Here is a 12,326-nt window from a genome sequence, read left to right as displayed (position 1 = left end):
ACTTTTTCCTCACAGCATGAGATATTCTAGGGGAATTCAAATTTCCTGGGGTGTCTTGTTTCAACAGTGTGGATAGCTAGATTAAGGCACAGATATCTCTAGAGGATATCTATTGCTCCCAGTATGCTGGTTACATAATTCTATTAAGAAATTACAAAGGGTACACGCTTTTAATCCCAGCACTCGAGAGGCAGAGCCAGGTGGATCTCTGTGAGTTCAAGGCCAGCATGATCTACAGAGCGAGATCTAGAACAGGCACCAAAACTATACAGAGAAATCCTGTCCCAAACACATTCACACACACACACACACACACACACACACCACACACCACACACACACGAAATCTCTCTGGTTTTCAAACCAACTGGCTCTGGCGGCCTTTTCCCATTTTCGCTCCTCCAGTCGCTTACGAAGCTTGGCCATGGAGTCACGTACTACCCCAGTGTTGGTCCGCATAGAAGCAACATTCTTCTTTTAGGGTCGCACATAATCCTCCATCTCTAATGAAAACCAAGTCTAGGCCTCTTCGATTTTGGAGCACAACCTCTGACAGGGAGGTGAGGGAGGTTTCTAATGCAGAGATGGAAGCCTCTAGCCCCCTCAAATCCTCTGCTATAGCGGCTTTTAGCTGTTCCATGTGCTGATACCCTTGCACATAAGCAGCAGTCTCCATTCCCGCCCCTGCTATGCCCGCTACTGTTCCCAGTCCCATGAGGACAGCTAAGGTCATGGTGACGGGTTCTCTTTTGTATCGGTGGGTCAGGCCTTCCATCTGTTCTTCAAAAGATGGGGAGTCATGGTATATAACCCGAGGGTACAGATGCACTAGAACGCAGAAACCAGTCTGGTTTATCAGCGTTGGTGAGATACAAGGGGTTAAACCGGTGTTATAAGCCCACCATCCCCCATCTGAGGGTGCTAAGTATTTGCCTGTGATAGCTGTAACCTTTTCTGTGCGGGCACAGAGCTGACTCTTTTCAGGGGGTGGTGTACCAAGACATAGTCCCTGTCCTGATACCTCAGATAAAGTTAGTTTGCTGGCACCTTGCCTTCCCCAGGAGCATGAGTCAGTGTTGTTGTAGGTACCGTTGTAAGCTGTTCCCTCATAATAAGGGGGTCCCTCAGAAAGGCAGAGCCAACAGGACCGAGTGAGGTTGCTTTTGGTGGAGTTAAGGGCAGAGAAGGCTCCCTTAATCAGGTTGTATAAGGGGGGCATCAAGGACATCTGTATGGTTGTTGATGGAGGGGGAGGGTGGTTTTTTGAAGTCACGGGGGTGTGGGTTGTGGTTATAATCTTGGGTGGCAGGGCTTGGGGTACCCGAGAGCGGGAACGAAGGACAGGGTTTGGTCCTATCATCATTGGATGAGACAGGGGTTTTGGGCGGAGGGTAATCTTAAACCAGAGGCCATCGTCATTTCCCTCCTTGTAGAGGCGTAACCCCCAAGTCTGACCTTTTTGCCACTGGGCTAGATTTTCAACTCGTTTCCCTGGTTCTGTAAAGATGATGGACAAGGTGTTACAAAGAGCCTGTTTTGAGCAGTCTGCTGCAGAGCCCTTTTTGACCTGAATCCAATCATGACTGGAAGATGGTCCCCAGTAGGCATCCCCGGTAGTCTCACATCCCCATTTGGCACAGTATAGGGACTCAGGCCCTCCACATTTTAGAACTTATTTTCTATTTCTCCTATCTCTAGGACAGACATAGAACTCCAAACCATGGAGTTCAGCGTGGACCTGTGGGTTTGAGCACCCATATCAAGGGGGAGGGACTATTTTTACTCTCCACTGTAAATTGTTTGGGTTTTCTTGTTCTGGGATATCCCAGGTGTCCAGCCCCATGAATAGTTGGCACAGGTCAGGTGTTAGGGTGGGCCACCAGGTTCCGGGGGTGTGGTCGCCTTCAGTTAACCAGACGACCTGTCCAGTAGCAGAACTGACTTCCCAAACCAGATGTTGGGGGGAGTGTGGATTAGCTGCTGAGCTAGCTCTTAGGTTACAGGGTAAAAGTACCAGTAGGAGAAACAATACCAGCTCGGCGGACTCGAAGTTTAAGGGGATTACTAGTCTTTTCCAATTTCCAGTCGGGTCCTGGCTGGGGTGCTGGCTTAAGATGGGAGGCATGGATCCAGGCAGCGATGCCATCGACCTTTACTGCCGTGGGGGTGGTCAGCAGCACAGTGTATGGGCCCTTCCAACGAGGCTCGAGGGTCCTGGATTGGTGTCTTCTCACGTACACTTCGTAGTCGATCTGGAAGGGGTGTGGGACTGTGGAGCTCCCAGCTGTATAGATGGCGGCCAAGGGCTTCCACACCAGTCTCTGGATGAGTTGTAGGGCTCGCAGCCGCACCTGCAAACTTTGGGTATTTGCAAAGGAATCAATGGCAGGGTCAAGGAAATCTGCTATAGGAGGGGGTCCCCCATATAGGATTTCGTAGGGAGTCAGTCCATGGCTCGCTGGAGTGTTTCTAGCTCTAAACAGGGCCATGGGAAGGAGTTGGACCCAGTGTTTAGTGCCAGTTTCTAGGGCTAATTTGGTTAGGGTCTCTTTAATCGTTCTGTTCATTCGCTCTACCTGTCCTGAACTTTGGGGTCTGTAAGTGCAATGTAATTTCCAATCTATCCCCAAAAGCTTGGCCACCATCTGACTTACCTGAGAGACGAAAGCAGGGCCATTATCTGACCCTATTACCTTAGGGAGCCCAAATCGAGGAAAGATCTCTTCTAAAATCTTCTTGACTACCACTTATGCTGTTTCTTGTTTGGTGGGGAAGGCTTCTGTCCAGCCGGAGAAAGTATCTATAAAGACTAGGAGATATTTAACTCCGTATTTACCAGGCCTGATCTCGGTGAAATCGATCTCCCAGTTGGTGCCGGGTCGTTCTCCTCTCATCCTGACTCCAGCGGGTGCCTGGAACCGGCCTGCATTGACCTTGGCACAGGGAATACAAGAGTCTACAACTTGTTTAATTATGCCCGATAAATCTGGAATGTAATGAAACTGTTCCTCTCTCTGTAAAAGAGTTTCTAGCTTTTTATAACCCAAGTGAGTCCACCTGTGCAGGTAAGTGACCAGTCTCCTTGCATCCTTTTGGGGCAATATAGTTTTATTTTTGTATTCCCAAGTTCCGGTTAAGTTGTTAAAGGTTGCCTTTAACTTTTTGGCCATCTCTATGTCCTGATCTGAATACTGGAAGAGAGGCTGTTTGTTTGGCTGCCCTTCCTGGGATGTGGTTAAGGCAAAGGTTTGGTTTTATAAGGCTGTCGTCCTAGCAGTTTCATCCGCCATCCTGTTTCCCACCGCTACAGGGTCCCTCCCCACCCGGGGACCCGGACGATGGATGATGTTCACCTTCTTAGGTAGGAAGAGGGCCTGTAGGAGGTCTAGGATTTCCTTTTTGTTTTTAATATCTTTTCCCGCTGAAGTTAACAGGCCCCGCCTTCGATAAATCTCTCCATGGACATGCGCGGCAGCAAAAGCATACCGGCTGTCTGTGTAAATGTTGACCTTTTTTCCCTGGGCCTTTGTCAATGCCTGCGTCAGGGCGATGAGTTCGGCCCTCTGTGCTGAGGTTCCGGGCTCCAGGGCCGACGCCCAGATGACTGTGGTCCCATCTACTACTGCTGCCCCCGCCTTTCGCTCACCGTTATGCAGGAAACTGCTCCCATCCGTGTACCAGGTATGTTCAGCATCTGGCAGAGGTTGGTCAGTTAAGTCTTCACGGGTCCCGTGTACTTCTGCCAGAAATTGGTGACAATCATGTTCGATGGAGAGGTGAGAGTCCGAGTCTGGAAGCAGAGTCGCTGGGTTGAGAGAGACTGCAGCCCCGAACCAAATCCGGTCGGGATTTAATAGCATTGTCTGGTAATGGGTGATCCGGGCATTTGAAAGCCATCGGTCAGGGGGCTGGCGAATAACTGTCTCTATGGCATGGGGGGCCGTCACTGTCAAGGGCTGTCCCAAGGTTAGCTTATCAGAGTCTTTTACCAATATGGCCACAGCTGCAATGATACGGAGACATGGGGGCCATCCGGTATTGGTGAAATTATTAAGGCCACTCCACGTAGTTAAAAGGGAGGTTTATTTTGTGGGGTACTTACAAATAAAGGGGTAGGTTACAGGGTCTGGCAAGGGTATAGCACAATCCGGCATTGTTCTCTGGAGAACTCTGCTCGGTCTACCTCCAGCGTCCAGAGTCCGGGAACCAAGAGAGTGAGTTCTTCCTGATCCTTGGTCTTCCGCTTCCTCCTCTGCCCCGCCTTGTGGGCATGACCATTACCGAAGCCTCAGTCGGGGTTGGAACTTCCAGGCCAATGCTGGGATGGCTATCCACTACAATCCGGCCGCCACATTGTCCAGTTTCTTTGAAAAGTAGGCCACCGGTCTTTTCCAGGGCCCTAATTTTTGGGTCAAAACTCCTTTTGCAATTCCCTGTCGTTCATCCACATATAAAGTGAATGGCCTGGTCATATCTGGGAAGCCCAAAGCTGGAGCTGATAATAAGGCCTTTTTAATTCGATCAAAGGCCTGTTGTTGTTCTTTTTCCCACCGGAATGGGGCATTGGCCTTGGTAAGGGGATAGAGAGGGGCTGTCAGCTCAGCAAATCCTGGTATCCATAAGCGACAAAATCCAGCGCTTCCCAAGAACTCCTTCAGGGCCCGTGCACTTGTGGGCAGCGGGATCTGGGTGATGGCTTGTTTACGACCCTCTGTTAGCCACCTCTGTCCTCCTTCCAGCTTATAGCCCAGGTAGGTCACTTGTCTGACACAAATTTGGGCCTTTTTAGCTGAGGCCCTATACCCTAATTCCCCTAGCCTTTTTAAAAGGGCCCCGGTACCTTTTTGACAGTCATCTCGAGTCTCGGCTGCTAGGAGCAGGTCATCTACATACTGCAGAAGAGCGAACTGAGGATAGCTGACACTGAAATCAGCCAGGTCCTGATGTAGAGCCTCGTCAAACAGGGTCGGGGAGGTTTTGAATCCTTGCGGTAATCTCGCCCATGTGAGCTGTCCTGAAAAACCTGATTCTGGATCTCTCCATTCAAAAGCAAAGATTGGCTGACTCTGAGGGCTTAGTCTCATGCAGAAGAAAGCATCTTTTAAATCTAGCACTGTATACCATGTGTGGCTTGGGGGCAGCGTACTTAGCAAGTTGTAGGGATTGGGCACTGTAGGATGTATGTCCTCTGTCCTCTTGTTTACTTCTCTTAAGTCCTGTACCGGACGATAGTCCCCCATCCCAGGCTTTTTGACTGGCAATAAGGGGGTGTTCCATGGGGATTGGCATGGTTTTAGGATGCCCAATTGTAGCAGTCTTTGTATATGTGGCCTAATTCCATTTTTGGCTTCCCTGCTTAGTGGATACTGACGTATCATCACCGGGGTAGACGAGGGCTTAAGTCTAATGATCACGGGGGGCTGGTTTGCAGCCAGTCCCATTCCTTCAGTCTCCGCCCAAGCCTGGGGAAAATCTGATAACCATTGAGGGTCGATCTGGGCTGACTGAGGGCTTTCATGTAATCGATGTTCATCCTCCAGGTGCAGAGTTAGAACTTGGAGGGGCTGTCCTTGGGGTCCCCTAACGGAGGCCCCTCTTTCTTAGAAGTAAATCTGGGCTCCTACTTTTGAGAGGAGGTCTCTCCCCAACAATGGATAGGGGCAGTCTGGAACTAGGAGGAATGAGTGAGTGACCAACCCCGTCCCAAGGTGTACTTTTCGCTCAGTTGTCCATCGGTACAGCTTTCCTCCCGTGGCACCCTGCACCCAGGACGTCTTAGAACTCAAGGGACCTCTTGATTGAGTTAGGACCGAATGTTGGGCACCGGTGTCAACCAGGAAGGTTATTGGTTGGTCCCCCACTCGAAGGGTTAACCGGGGCTCGGGGGGGGGCTCCTGGCCCTGACTGTCCTAGTCTTTATCATCCTGTAGGGACAATATTTCTGTCAGCTTCCGGGGTCCTCTTGTCTGTCTTTTATTTTTAGGGCAGTCCTTGGCCCAGTGTCCTATTTCCTTACAATATGCACACTGGTCGCGGCTCAGTTGAGGTCTCTTTTCGTCTCCCAGGCCCCTACCTAACCTAGCTCCTCTCTCTTCTGGCTGTCGCACTACGGTGGCCAAGATTTTACTTAGCTCCCTAGTACACCTCTTGTCTCGCTTGTCCTCTCTGTCCTCCTGCTCCCTACGCAGTTTTTCTTCCTTTTCTTCTTGTGTCTCTCTTTTATTAAAAATCTTTTCTGCTTCTTTGACTAAATCCTGTAAGGTGTATCCCTGAAGCCCCTCCAACCGCTGTAGCTTAGTCCGTATGTCTGGGGCTGATTGCCCGATAAAGGACATGATGACATCGGATTGCCTATCTGCAGCAGAGGGGTCAAAGGGCGTATACATAAGATATCCTTCTATCAACCTCTCTAGGAATCCTGTGGGTGTTTCCTCAGCCCCCTGTATTATCGCACGTACCTTGGCCAAATTGGTGAGGCGCCTTCCAGCCCCTTTGAGACCCGCCAACAGAACCTGGCGATAAAGACGGAGCCGCTCCCTACCAGCTGCAGTGTTGAAGTCCCAATCAGGGCGGGTTAACGGGAACATTTCATTGATCTCATTAGGCAACTGTGTCGGTCTGTCATCTTCTCCTGGAACATTTTTGCGAGCCTCTAGGAACACCCGCTGCCGTTCCTCCGTGGTGAGGAGAGTCTGTAAGAGCTGCTGACAATCGTCCCAAGTGGGCTGGTGGGTTAACAGAATGGATTCAATCAAGCCTGTCAGGGCCTGAGGGTCTTGTGAAAAGGATGGGTTGTGAGTTTTCCAGTTATATAAGTCTGAAGCAGAAAAAGGCCAATACTGAAATTGGCCGGCCACTGTCCGGAGGGGAAGAGCATGGGCTGTCCAGACCCCCTCATCGTCCCCTCCCCGATCACAGCGGAGGCGCATACGACTACTGGGAGGTGGTGAGGGAGCCAGAGGCTGCGGTAGCACCTGGGGACCCGCCTCCGGTTCAGTGGAGTCTGGGGAGGGAGCAGGGGGGGAAAGGGAGCCCTCTAGGAGGCCCCTTTGTTCTTTTTTTAATCCAGCGAGTGGGTTGGGCATAAGGTGGTGGGGGGTCTAACAGTAGTGAATCTGTCTGATCATCAGATAAAACAGGGGGAGGTGAGGAGGAAGAGTCCTTAGCTTTTAACCCAGACAATTCTTTCAGGGGATAGAGGGAAGATGAGGGTGTAGGGAGGGGAACAGGGAGTGTCGACAGGGGCTGGGGGAGGAAGGGCTTGATCCACTTTGGGGGGTCTCGGGCAAGATCCTCCCAAATGACAATGTAGGGGACCTGATCAGGGTGTCCATGAGGGCTGGGCTGAAAAACTCGAGCCTTCACCTGTAAGAGAACATCGAGATTAAAAGAGCCATCCTTTGGCCATCCTACATTAAAAGCAGGCCATTCTGAAGAACAGAAAGCGATCCATTTCTTTTTCCGGACCTCCAGTGACAAGTTGTGGGTCCGGTTCGTAACAACTTTCCAGTGATCTAAAGTAAGGCTTAAGGGGGTCGTTAGTCGTTGTCCCATTTTTCTAGAGGCCATCAGACATATAAAGACAATCAACATTAAACAGAAACAAACAAGACTAGACAGACCCCGCGTGGTACCGAGTGAGTACAAATGAGGAAGGAAACTTCAAACGGGAGGGGCCGGCCGTGCCTTAACTCCCTAGAACAAAGAGACACTCGGATCTCTTCCTCCCTCCAAATGACCCTAGAGTGGGACTCCAGGGCGGGACCAGGGGTCTGGGCACGTCTGCCTTCCCCACTTGCCCAAATACAAATTCAGATACAAGTCCTGTAAAGGCACTTTTGGATCCCAAAACATAGAACAAACAAAAAAAAAAAAAAAAAAAAAACGACAAACATTAAAGACATGAAACGTTAGAGCTCTGTCTTACCTCCAACTGGCCTTGGAATTTGGGTCTGGGAGCGCCCAAATCCCGGACCAGCCCCCAAATGAAAGACCTCAGAGCCCTGGGATACTTTCGTCTGTGAGAGGGCTCCCCCAGAAACCAAGATTCCAAACCAGCAGATGCAACACGCAAGAGGAATGTATTCAGCACTGGCGCAAGTGGGCTCTCTGTCCTGGTCAGTCAGAGAGCCCAGAGCAGCGGTTACAAGCATTTTTAAAGGCAGAAATTACAAAATTAGCATAAGATACCAGGTGCCCCGGGTTTGGCCCAATTTAAAAATCATCATGTATTTCAGCAATCATTTTGTTACACGGGAAATTTTGTATCATTAGTCGTAAACTGGTTGGCTCAGGGAGGTCTAGGGGGAGCAGTTACTCTGGAGGGGAGTTCGCATAGTTATAGGCTTGTGATTGGCTGACATTTGACTTAGTTTGCTGGACTCACCAGATGGTTCTTATCTTGGGTCCTCTTTGAGAAATTTTTTTAAACAGGGACTTATTATTTTAATCTATAATTGCAGACCTTGTCCCAAGGCCGACGGCTGGGCTCTGAAACTTTTTACTTATTTCCAGGGAGAGGATGGGTCAGTGTCTAACACAAGCAAGTTTACAGAAGCAAAGTCAGCAATTTGCAATTGTAAAATGTATCTCTAATTTTTTTTCCTCAGTCTAGTTGATTTTTAATATATTTATGCTTTTCCCACAATGTAGAGCTTTATCTAAAAGTACCTTAAGCAGGCCTTATTTTTACTTATCGTATATATGTTTCCTTTCATTTCTTTAATCTGAATGCATTTGATTCTTAAAATCCTGGACAGTCCTGAGCTCTGTTCTCCTGGAATTCCCATTATGGCTTCTTGCTCTAGTTTTCAGCTGATGTCTTTTCCCTGACTTCCTGGGTTTCACCCTGTTTAGCTACAATGTTAGAGGTGTGGTTTTTATCACTTTGTTTGATACCTTTTGCTGATCTTTAATTTTGTTTTCTCTGTTGTTCTCCCCCTACCCCACTTGTAATATGGCAGTAAGTAATCTAGTTGTGGGCTAGCTCTGTCTGCAGTCTGAGTTTGGTCAAGTAAAGAGTTACAGGACGGGCTTCGGGATTTAGCTCAGTGGTAGAGCCCTGGGTTCGGTCCTCAGCTCTTGGGGAAAAAAAAGAGCTACAGGACAAGATATGTGCAGTCTACTACAAATAAGATTTATCTCAGTAGAGATAGCATAAAAGCACATACAACACACAAAGCTAGAGTGAAGCAGAGTGAGCCCCCAGCATAACACATAGGGGAGGGGTTCCAAGAGGGAGCTTTGCCTCCTTCCAGGGAGTCTGGGTCATATGCTTCTTAATAGGATGTGGAGCAAAGCTTAGCTCCATTTCCTCCTTGAATTGGGCTGGTCAGGATGCATTTAGCTGGTTAGGTCACTTCCTTCCTTCCTACCTTCCTTCCTTCCTTCCTTCCTTTCTTTCTTTCTTTCTTTCTTTCTTTCTTTCTTTCTTTCTTTCTGTCCTTCCTTCCTTCCTCCTTCCTCCTTCCTCCTTCCTTCCTTCCTTCCTTCCTTCCTTCCTTTCTTTCTTTCTTTCATTCATTTTTGTTGAAATTTCCTTAAGCAGTTTAATTAGTCTGATCATTAGATACAGATTCTTTCAAAGTCCCAGAGCATAAAGTATTTACAAGAATGTAACATGAGTGGGGTGAAGGCCAAGTACTAATACAGTCCTCATTCATTCTAAAATCTCAGGAGCACAGTCTCTACTGTCCACATTTCTTAAAGCAGTCTCTTTTTTTCCTGACAGAGTTTCTCTGTGTAGTTTTGGCGTCTGTCCTGGATCTTGCTCTGTAGACCAATCTGGCCTTGAACTCAGAGATCTGCCTGGCTCTGGCTCTGCTTCCCGAGTGCTGGGATTAAAGGCATGGGCTTTTTTTGTTTGTTTGTTTGTTTTTGTTTTTGTTTTTCGAGACTGGGTTTCTCTGTAGCTTTGGAGCCATCCTGGACTAGCTCTGTAGCCTTGAACTCACTGAGATCCACCTGGTCTGCCTCCTGAGTGCTGGGATTAAAGGTATGTGCCACCTCACCTGGCCAGTCCACATTTCTATCCATGTTTGCATCTGAGCTACCAATAAAACCAACACAATCACGGCAACAATGACCCCCATACCACTGGCACCCATTATCTATTAGTTTTTGTTTCGTTGTTTATTTAGTTTCTTTTCTTTTTTTTTTTTCCAGAGCTGAGGATTGAACTCAGGGCCTTGCACTTGCTAGGCAAGTGCTCTACCACTGAGCTAAATCCCCAACCCCTTATTTTGTTTCTTAACATCACTGTGACAAAATACCTGGCATTGTGTGTGTGTGTGTGTGAACCATTTAAAGGGGGAAATTTTTATTTTAGCTCAGTTTCAGATATTAGTCCCTAATCACTCGGTTTATTGATTGGATTCTGGAACCATGGTGAAGGCTCAGTTATTGTAACAGGAACAGGTGGAGATGGACACTGTCCAACGCCTGGCAGAGAAGAAACAGGAAATTGACAAGAGGCCAAGTATAACTTTCAAAGACATACCCATACTGACCCACTTCATCCAATCAGGCCCCACCTCCTATTAGTGTGTTCTAATTTGATTCTCTCATTGAATTAAGGGATTGCACCTCTCCAGGGCAGCACGATAAGGCCAACCTTGTTAGGGTAGGTGTGGGTGAGCCAGCCACAAAATTGTGAGCATGGGATGGTTAGGTCATTTTCAATGACAGCAAGGACCAGACTGGGTGAGATATGAGTGGGTGTAGTCCTTTGAAATTCTCCTGGAGAAGAAAGCTCTCCTTCCCACCTGACCTTGTTATCAGTGGCCAGCCATGCAGCTGGGATGGGGAGGAGTTAGCCAGCTGGCAGGAAGTTAGCCCAGTTGAACCTACTTGGTGGGTTATCTGTGGCTAGCAGCAGGAGAGAGCCCAGTGGCCTTCCAGAGAGGAAAAAAGTCTCAGTAGTGAGTATATTCTTTGAGGCAAGCGTCTGGGAGTAAGACCCTTAAAGTAGAAGCCCTTGGAGATCAGTTTGTCCCCATTCTTGGAGGTTCCCTAAGCCTTGATGGGGTTAATCTAGGAACTCTCTCTCTCTAGCTATCTACCTACACAAGAATCAACTAGCTCCTGTCTTCCCTCACAGGCAACAAGCACATGAAAAGGTAACTGAAAAGACACGCTATCGAAAGCCAGGAATTCCATCAGTCTTCTCTCTTCAATCAATTCACACCTTTTAAATTAACTAATGAATTTTTTCAAACCAGGTCTCTCATTGAACCCAGAGCTCACCCAAGACTGGCTGCCTGGCAAGCCCCAAGTCTCCAGCCCCCCAGTGGTGGGATTAGAGGTGCCTGCTGTTGTGTCTGGGTTATTATGTGGGTGCTGGGGTGGAGCTCAGCACTGTGACCAATTATGAGTCTCTGCATTAATTACAGAAAGAGGTTTCTCTGCCAGTGTTGAGAACAAGATTAACCTATGGGTATAAGCATAAATATTAAGGTGGTTGTTTGACGTGTCCACTTAGCAAATCAATACTAGTAGTTTCCTTACTAGGGCCTATGACCTCCCCATGCACGGGCTTGGGACCAGGTTTATGCAACTGATGTTTTTGAGAAGAGGCTTTGGTGTTTTAGTTTTGAAGACTTAAAACAATATTGGGAATAGATATTGAAGATTTGAAGGAAAATGATAATATTTAACGTTGAATTTAAGCTTGTAGCTAGGTGCCACATACCATTCCTTTCTATACTTTCCTAATGGTTTTCCTCATTTGATCTTAATTCACATAATAAAATAGGTTAGTATTGCATAGGCTAACCATAAGAGATTTCTCTGGCTTATTCTTTCCTCGTTACAATGTTGAATTATTATTGAGGCTTATCAGACTACTCAAGAGTAATTTTCTCTGAACATACTTATGTGGCAGCACTGGGCTCAGCACTTTGCAGACACACTCATCCAAATAGAGTTATTCCTACCATCCCAGGATGTGGAAATCGGCACAGAGGGGATAGGCAAGTTGCCCAAGATAGCACAGTTGTTATGTTTCTAAATCTAGACTGCGCAGGTCTACAGCTGGGCTACAACAGGACTACATGGTTCCTACTGTGACTCTAAGTCAGGATTCATTTGTTAGTTCTCTATTCATTTCTCTCTGAGTAGTAGTCACAATTTACATTTATAATTTATCTATTCAATGTCTGCATCCTTCTCTAGACTCCTTTCTCAGAGCAGGAACCATCCCAACACTGTATCCCTGCCACAGAGCCTAGTATGCAGTCGACGCCCAATGAATGATTTCTGAATAAAAGCACGCAAGAATGAAGTGTTTCTTTCATGGAGTAATGCCTCCCTCTGGTGGGATTTTAGAA

At 47.8% G+C, this 12,326-nt stretch overlaps 2 protein-coding genes across 2 annotated transcripts; both read right to left on the bottom strand.

The window, feature by feature from the left end:
- Positions 1-366: 366 nt before the first annotated feature.
- LOC118576248 lies at positions 367-10,035 on the bottom strand. Its single transcript, XM_036176567.1, has 3 exons — positions 10,011-10,035; positions 6,459-7,003; positions 367-2,358 (listed from the first exon to the last, which is right to left on the bottom strand). Exons 1-3 carry the CDS (start codon positions 10,033-10,035, stop codon positions 2,110-2,112), a joined length of 819 nt encoding a protein of 272 aa, XP_036032460.1. The 3' UTR covers positions 367-2,109.
- On the bottom strand, positions 2,933-3,863 carry LOC118576249 (ribonuclease H1-like). Its single transcript, XM_036176570.1, has one exon. The coding sequence runs from the start codon at positions 3,858-3,860 to the stop codon at positions 3,255-3,257; it is 606 nt and encodes a 201-aa protein (XP_036032463.1). The 5' UTR covers positions 3,861-3,863; the 3' UTR covers positions 2,933-3,254.
- Positions 10,036-12,326: the final 2,291 nt, after the last annotated feature.

This window comes from Onychomys torridus, unplaced genomic scaffold, assembly GCF_903995425.1.
Source record: "Onychomys torridus unplaced genomic scaffold, mOncTor1.1, whole genome shotgun sequence".
Lineage (NCBI taxonomy): Eukaryota > Metazoa > Chordata > Mammalia > Rodentia > Cricetidae > Onychomys > Onychomys torridus.
The sequence above is the reverse complement of the archived record's forward strand: the minus strand, read 5'-3'. Positions and strand labels throughout refer to the sequence as shown.

Excerpts from the sequence above, each read along its gene's own strand:
- LOC118576249 (XM_036176570.1), bottom strand. The coding sequence starts at position 3,860 with ATGCTATTAAATCCCGACCGGATTTGGTTCGGGGCTGCAGTCTCTCTC.
- LOC118576248 (XM_036176567.1), bottom strand. The coding sequence starts at position 10,035 with ATGGATAGAAATGTGGACTGGCCAG. Across the intron at positions 7,004-10,010 it reads TAGAAATGTGGACTGGCCAG|ACTCCACTGAACCGGAGGCG; the intron begins GTGAGGTGGCAC and ends CTCCCTCCCCAG. Across the intron at positions 2,359-6,458 it reads GCCTCACCAATTTGGCCAAG|TTTGCAGGTGCGGCTGCGAG; the intron begins GTACGTGCGATA and ends AAATACCCAAAG.